This window comes from Xenopus laevis, chromosome 6S (assembly GCF_017654675.1).
Source record: "Xenopus laevis strain J_2021 chromosome 6S, Xenopus_laevis_v10.1, whole genome shotgun sequence".
Lineage (NCBI taxonomy): Eukaryota > Metazoa > Chordata > Amphibia > Anura > Pipidae > Xenopus > Xenopus laevis.
In genome coordinates this window covers 9,225,642-9,233,858 of record NC_054382.1, presented here as the reverse complement: position 1 = coordinate 9,233,858, position 8,217 = coordinate 9,225,642, and the positions used below count along the sequence as shown (strand labels likewise).

The 8,217-nt window shown below is 41.8% G+C and overlaps 1 protein-coding gene across 1 annotated transcript; it reads left to right on the top strand.

The window, feature by feature from the left end:
- Positions 1–746: 746 nt before the first annotated feature.
- On the top strand, positions 747–7,839 carry xrcc2.S (X-ray repair complementing defective repair in Chinese hamster cells 2 S homeolog). Its single transcript, XM_041567351.1, has 3 exons — positions 747–915; positions 3,450–3,531; positions 6,735–7,839. Exons 1-3 carry the CDS (start codon positions 877–879, stop codon positions 7,451–7,453), a joined length of 840 nt encoding a protein of 279 aa, XP_041423285.1. The 5' UTR covers positions 747–876; the 3' UTR covers positions 7,454–7,839.
- The last annotated feature ends 378 nt before the right edge of the window (positions 7,840–8,217 follow it).

The window sequence follows — 8,217 nt, the reverse complement described above, 5'->3', positions numbered from 1 at the left end:
AAGATAAATATATAGGAAGGCCGGTCTTTTTTTGCAGAAAAGGTGGCAACCCTAGCTGCAGGATGTCCTAAAATGCGTTCCGTACAGTGAATTGTGGGGTTGGGAGGATGCAGGCTGAGGACAGATGGCTGTTGATACAAAGTAACAGTAGTCAGGCAGTTTAGCAAAGTAGTCAGACAGATCAGCAGGGGGCTGGGCTTAGGGAACTGTCAGAAACCATTAAAAACCATGGAAAGTCTGTATATTTTTAAATTGATGTATATTGCAAAGTTGCTTGAAACTGTGTTTACTTTTCAAAAAGCTCAAGTTGTGTTTTTGTGGCGTTCCCCTTTAACTGATTCGCTTTTACTTTCAGCAATAACTAAGCCACGTGGTTAAAAAGACTCACGGTGGTAAATATTATCTAAACGTTGACTCGTTTTGTCTAGTGGGCAGATTATTGTTGGGGTTCCACAAGGCAGAAAGAGAGGCCTCGGAAAAAACAATTATTTGGGTCAAAACCGAACACGTGGTAATCCTACATTGATCATTGCTTATGTTTTATGCTTTTTGTTTTTTTACAAACTGCAAAGATGCGCGACTTGTTTATCAGTAGTTACTATGGCATCCTTCGCTTTCACTCTACAAGGAAGCAGAGCAGCTTAGGAGAAGGGAGCGCGCTCCTTCCCCTGACTTCCGGTCTGAGTCTGACAGAAACATCCGACGTCACATCCCCGCCCTTGTCCCCTCAGGCCCTTACTTGACACTGACAGTCGGCCAGGCTGCCGATGGGATCACGTGACTGCCCCCCCCGCCGTGACGTCACCGCAAACCCCGGAAGAGAGCGCTGCGTTTCTGGGAAGCCTCAGTCGCGCGTGAGCGGGGCACGTGATCAGCATGAGCGATGGCTCCCATCAGGCGGAGTCTGGCACTCAGGTAATAGCCAGTGTCTCGGGACTGGATTCGCTGGAATGGAGTCACCCTCTGCCTCCAAAGAGTGTGTGTGTGTGTGTGTGTGAGGAACCAGACTGGAAAGGGTTGTTGTAGTGGAAAGATTTGTAGCTAATAATAAGGCTGATATGGGAATTGGTTAGAGAACTGGTGGTCCCTTAGCAATTCAGAAAGGCTGTGGCCCTTGGCAGGACACTATGTACTCTCTCCCTGACATATACAAATGTAGTCTGGCTATTCTTGTCACTCCATATTTTACTAACTTCCCCTCTGTAAGCAGCGACTTGGTGGAACCAGGAAGTGAGAGAGGAATTTAGAAAGCAAAAGTGGGGGGGGGTGCGTTTTCTTGTTTAGTGAAGACATCACTAAAATTCTTATGGCTATTCTTGTCATTCGTTGAAAAAAATCCATATTTTACTAACTTCCCCTCTGTAAGCAGCGACTCAGCGGAACCAGGAAGTGAGACAGGAATTTAGAAAGCAAATTGGGGGGGGGGTCGTTTTCTTGTTTAGTGAAGACATCACTAAGATTCTTTTGGCTATTCTTGTCATTCATTGAAAAAAGTCCATATTTTACTAACTTCTCCTCTGTAAGCAGCGACTCGGCGGAACCAGGAATTGAGAGAGGAATTTAGAAAGTGAAAGTGGGGGGTTCGTTTTTTTGTTTAGTGAAGACATCACTAAAATTGTTAAGGCTATTCTTGTCGTTAATTGAAAAAAATCCATATTTTACTAACTTCCTCTATGTAAGCAGCGACTCGGCGGAACCAGGAAGTGAGACAGGATTTTAGAAAGCGAAAGTTGGAGGTTAGTTTTCTTGTTTAGTGAAGACATCAATAAAATTCTTATGGCTATTCTTGTCATTCATTGAAAAAAATCTATATTTTACTAACTTCCCCTCTGTAAGCAGCGACTCGGCGGAACCAGGAAGTGAGAGAGGAATTTAGAAAGCGAAAGTGGGGGGTGCGTTTTCTTGTTTAGTGAAGACATCACTAAAATTCTTATGGCTATTCTTGTCATTCGTTGAAAAAAATCCATATTTTACTAACTTCCTCTATGTAAGCAGCGACTCGGCGGAACCAGGAAGTGAGACAGGATTTTAGAAAGCGAAAGTTGGAGGTTAGTTTTCTTGTTTAGTGAAGACATCAATAAAATTCTTATGGCTATTCTTGTCATTCATTGAAAAAAATCTATATTTTACTAACTTCCCCTCTGTAAGCAGCGACTCGGCGGAACCAGGAAGTGAGAGAGGAATTTAGAAAGCGAAAGTGGGGGGTGCGTTTTCTTGTTTAGTGAAGACATCACTAAAATTCTTATGGCTATTCTTGTCATTCGTTGAAAAAAATCCATATTTTACTAACTTCCCCTCTGTAAGCAGCGACTCGGTGGAAGTGAGAGAGGAATTTAGCCCAGAGCTATGAGTGAGTAGGGAGAGACTCAGACAGGAAGTGATGTCACAACAAGCTAATATGGCAGCTTATTCTAAACAAACAGAGCTTCTAGAGCTTTTTACTCAGGTATGGTAAAATGTTCTACAGAATAAATATAGTGTTATAACTTGCACTATTGCAGCTAATCTATTGGCAATAAAATGCTCCCGTAGCTTTCCTTCTCCTTTAAACACTAGCGACAAGCACAATGTTAGATACCAAGCCTGACCGCTGAGCAACAAAAAATGTTAATTCAAAAACCAAAACTATTTCAAAAATGACCAACTGCAGATTCTGATACAACTGTCTTATCTCATGTTAAAGTGATACTGACGCTAAAATAACGACTTTTAAAATATGAATGTGCATTAGGGTCATATTTATGTATATTTAAAACTTCAAAATTCTAATTCAACGAGACCCACCGAAATTAAGTCTATGTTTTTCCTTTGGTCGAATAGGTCTGTTTTTGATCGAGTAGGTCCGGCCAAATTTAAATCATGCGAATCGAAGGAATAGCGAATTTATTCGAATTAGTTTAGATGTTTTTCCCAAAAAAACTTCTATTTTTCAAAGTCCACCAATTGACTCCAAATAGGTCATAGGAAGTCCCCCATAGGCTAAAACACCAATTTGTAAGGTTTTAGTTTGGTGAATGGTCGAATTTTTGGTGGTCGGATTTTTAAAGAGACAGTACATGATAAATTTCGCATTTTTGATTATATTTTCAAATTCAAATTGAATTTGGACTATTCCCTAGTCGAAGTACACAAAAAGTAGCTCGAAATTGGAATTTTTCTCATTCGAAAATTCACCTTGACCTTTGATAAATCTGCCCCTAAAACTTACCTATAGGTCATGTTGATCCTTTTTTGCTGAGAGGTCTGTTTTTGTAAATAATTTTTAGTTGATGTTCCTAAACCTGACTGTTTTGCCAGCCAATACTATGATAGCTGTAAACATTGTTTCATTTCTGGTGTCCGTGTCTCTTTAAAGGATCGTTTTAAAGTGAACTCGCTGTATAAAGTGATGCTGAGATGTTTCACATCAGATCAACACACTGACAGATAAGGTTTTTTCTCTCCCAAAGCTCCTGGCCCGACTGGAAGGCCGCACATCCCTGAAGGGCCTTGAGCCGCTGCTGTTTGCTGATGAAGGCTGCCCAGTTCATGGTAAGCACACAAGGCTGATTATTTGTGGGCAAGCTGCTGCCTTCTTCACATTGTACAACTGCAGCTCCCTGGCATCACAAGGTTGTCAGTGGAAACGGTCGTTTCTGTAGTCTGTGGGTTGTTCCAAGGGAAGGCTCAAATATTGGGTCGTACCCCCCCCCCCCACCCATGATAAAATTTGCTACTTTTTTCCCAGTGGCCATCTGCCATTGGGGCAAATTCACTAAACAATGAAGTGCCTAACGCTAGCGTGAATGCACCAACGTAGCGCATTTTCGTTAACTCGCCGATTCACTAACGGACGCTGGCGTAAATTCACTAGTGTTACTTCGCACCCTTACGCCTGGCGAATTTGTGCAACGGATGTAACGACGCAAATTCACTGACGCGCAAATTATTCTGAACCCTACCTTTTACGCCAGACTTCCTTGGCCGCCTCAGACCAGGCGAAGTGCAATAGAGTAGATAGGGATTGCTTCAAAAAAAGTTAAAAATTTGTCTAAGTCCCAAAAAACGCTGGCTTTTTTTCATTTTTTATGGGTGATAGGCTGAAGAAGATCGAAAAAATTTTTGGGGCTCCCCTCCTTCCCCCCTACATTTCCTAACTCATGGCAACTTAACTATACAGTGGGCACATGTGTAGGGCAAAATAAAGATTTTATTTGATGTTTTGAAGGTTTTCCAGGCTCGTGTAGTGCTGCTACATATACCTCCATTGTAACTTCAATTTGGCGCCGTATGCAAATTAACCATCGCTAGCGTAACTTCGCTTTGCTTGGTGAATTAACGCTAGCGCAACTTCGCAACCTTATGCTTCCCCTGAGCGCAACTTCGGATTTTAGTGAATTTGTGTAGCGCTGGCGAAAATACGGCTGGCGAAGCGGACGCTGGCGCAATAACGAGTCTTAGTGAATGTCCCACATTGTGTTTTGAAGAGATGAATCAGCTGTTAAAGGGAAACAAAAGAAAATATGACCTAAAAATGGCAAATGTTTCTACTTTGTTATGCAATTACCAGGCCTGTACAGTCAAGGCCTGAGAACAGCTCATCTCCTGTAGTATACACGGGGCTGCTGTATTTGGGACAACACATTTAACCCATGTTGAAACCCTTTCTTTTCTGTAGGGGAGGCAATGTGTATATTTTGAATAATAAAACAGGGTAACTATTGCCAAGTCCCAATATTCCAATAGGGAGAATAAAGTGTAGCGTCGGGGGCGCAGGGGTTGCATTTTAGAAAGCAAGAAGGAGATCAATAACAATTTAGGGTGCTTTGGATACAGACAAGCATGGATGAAGTCAATAAAAAACAGCAATACCAGGCAAAAAATAATAATAGGAAAAGAGCAGCCGAGATTCTCAGTATCTTCATAATAACAGAGTATTCACAATGGGCACTGATCCCATAGAAACTTAAATTAACTCTGCAAATCTCCCCCCAGATATGAGTTTTTTTGTTACTTTGCATTTTGGAAGCTTGGGCTCAGATTTGTTTCGAATTCTGCCCCCTTCATATTTGGGGTGGGGCATTTGAAGTGCTCCGTGCTGAAGGCTTGTGCATGCACAGGACAAAGCAAGCATTTCAGCCTCAGTTTTTGGACAAGAGAGAACAATTGACATCAGTGATTTTGTTAATTCAAAATGACAGTTGCTAAGTAGGGTTTGGAGACACATTTAATGCGGAATCTGTAAATGAAATATTCAGTTTTAGGGGTAATTGTTTGTAGGGACCCCCAGTTAATTTAGTAGCTAACCCCATACTCTGGACCAGCAATGCACTTATTTAAAAAAAATTTCACTTGACCGGGATAGTTTATGGCAGGACAGACAGCTGCCATCTTGCTCTTTGTTATCAGCAATCCTTTGTGCCAGCTAAGCCTTGGTGCAGGCACAGACCCAAACTCTTTGGAAAAGTTTCATGGGAACAAAGAGGAACATGGTGGTCACCCGCCCTGACGCACACCACACCAGGTATGTGCCGTTATTGGTTACTTCAAGCAGGCCTGGACTGGCAATCTGTGGGTTCTGGCAAATGCCAGAGGGGCTGCTATAAGGTGCCATAGAAAGTCAGTATTTAGTGGGCTGATGATGGCAGTTTGGGCCTCTGTGTGGGCTGATTGGGCCTCTGTGTACCTGAAATGCCAGGGCCTATTTTCATTCTCAGTCCGGACCTGACTTCAAGGAGAAAGAAAGAAATAGAGAGTAAGAAAGAGAAAAAGAAAGAAAGAAAATGGCTCTGGGAAGGTGACTTTAATCCATTACTCCATAACAAGGCTTCCACTCCACCAGCCTGGGCTATGGGGTAAGCATTTATACTCATTTGGGGGACCTCCAGTGACTTTTCTTGTCCTTTAAAGGAATTGTTCAGTATGAAAACTGGATAAATAGATAGGCTGTGCAAAATAAAACATATTTCTAATATAGTTACAAAAATGTAATGTATAAAGGCTGGAACAAAACTTCCTGCTTTGCAGCTCTCTTGCTTTCCACTGATTGGTTACCAGGCAGTAACCAATCAGAGACTTGAGTGGGGGCAAATGGGCCATAACTATTGCTTTTGAATCTGAGCTGAATGCTGAGTAGGGTTGCACCGAATCCAGGATTCTGCCTTTTACAGCAGGATTCGTATTCAGCCGAATCCTTCTGCCTGGCCAAACCGAATCCTAATTTGCATATTCAAGTTAGGGGCGGGAGGGAAATCAAGTGACTTTTTGTCACAAAACAAGGAAGTAAAAGATGTTTTTTCCTTCCCAACCCTAATTTGCATATTCGGATTCGGTTCGGAATTCGGCCGAATCTTTCACAAAGGAATCCAAAATAGTGGATTTGGTGCATCCTTAATCAATTGCAACTCACTGAACAGTTATGTCCTATGTGGCCCCCCTTATAGTCACTGACTAACTCAGAGTTAGAGAGCTGAAAAGCAGGAAGTAGTGTTCTGGCTATTATGTTACACATCCAGTCACTCCAGCCTTTATACATTACATTTTTGCCTAACTAACTATATTAGAAACATTTTATATTTTGCACAGCCTATCTATTTACCCAGTTTTTATTTGTACACTGAACTGTTGCTTTAAGTAATAACTGCAGAGCACTTACTGAGTATATATGGAAAGTAAAGCAGGCGGTGTAATAAAAAAAAAAAAAAAAAAAAAAAGATGTATTTTTATATTATATATATATATATATCCCTCCACAGGTGAAGTTGTTGAATTGTACGGCCCGGAAGGCACAGGAAAGACAGAGATGCTTTGCCATTTAATAGCACGCTGTATTCTGCCAAAGTCGGAAGGCGGTCTTCAGGTGGAAGTGATCTATATAGACACAGACTATCACTTCGATATGCTCCGCCTGGTCACTATACTTGAGCACCGGCTGTCGGAGAATACTGAAGAAGCTGTAAAGCAGTGCCTGGGCCGGTTCTTCCTGGTGTACTGCAATAGCAGCGTCCAACTGCTGCTGACACTCTATTCCCTCGAAAACATGTTTTGTAGTCACCCGTCTCTTTGCCTCTTGATCATAGACAGCATATCCGCCTTTTACTGGATAGACAGGAATAACGGAGGCGAGACCTTTGTGAGGCAAGAAATGAACCTGCGGAAATGCACCGAGCTGCTCAGTAAACTGCTGAAAGAATACCAGTTGGTTCTGTTTGCGTCAACCCAAGCCATCATGCAGAAGCCTCCAAACGAGGGCGGTGAAGGACATTCACGTTCAGTCAAGCAGAACAGCTCCAGCTTGGACTACAAGCCTTACCTTTGCAAACTGTGGCAGCAGGTCGCAACCCATCGGGTTCTCTTTTCAAAAGAACTAAGGAATAACGAGCAGATCTATTCCATCATGTCCTGCCATCTGAAAACGAGAAATGGCGTCAAACGTTCTTTTCGAATTGCAGAATCAGGGGTTCAGTTTCTCTGATGATTGATTTAGAGCCACGGTGCTTTTCGTTCATAGCGGGGGTGCTCTGTCCGTGGCAGAAAGAAATGGTCCTGTGTTCTATTAGCCTTTTATTCACAGTATCTGTGAGTTTCCTCTTGTTACTTTTGTAGCTGAAAGTCCTTTTAGAAGTAGAACTTAAAGGGGTTGTTCACCTTTAAATGAACTTTTAGAATGATGTAGAGAGGGATATTCTGATACAATTTGTCACAGAAAAAAAAATCTGCTAGGGCCCAAATTCCGCTAGCAACCATGCATTGATTTGAAGAAGAGACTGGAATATGAAAAGGAGAGGCCTGAATAGAAAGGAGGGTAATAAAAAGTAGCAATAACAATAAATGTGGAGCCTTACAGAGCATTTGTTTTTAGATGGGGTCATTGACCCCCATTTGAAAGCTGGAAAGAGTCAGAAGAAAAAGGGAAATTACTCAAACACTATAAAAACTAATGAAGACTAATTTCTAGGAATTGGACATTCTATAACATACTAAAAGTTACCTCAAAGGTGAACCACCCCTTTAAATTATGTATCTGCCTTATTAAAAATCATTAAAGCCTGGAATTTTATTCCATTTTATTTTATAGTGTTTCAGGATTTTAAGCAAGCTACATACATATACACACACACTCACTCTCTCTCCTAGGGCTGATTTAGTGTTGCTAACTGTCAGCTGGGTAGTGGTCTAAAACTGCCATATGCAGTCTGATAAAGGCTGCTGACTTGTCCCCTCCAAACAGACATCTTC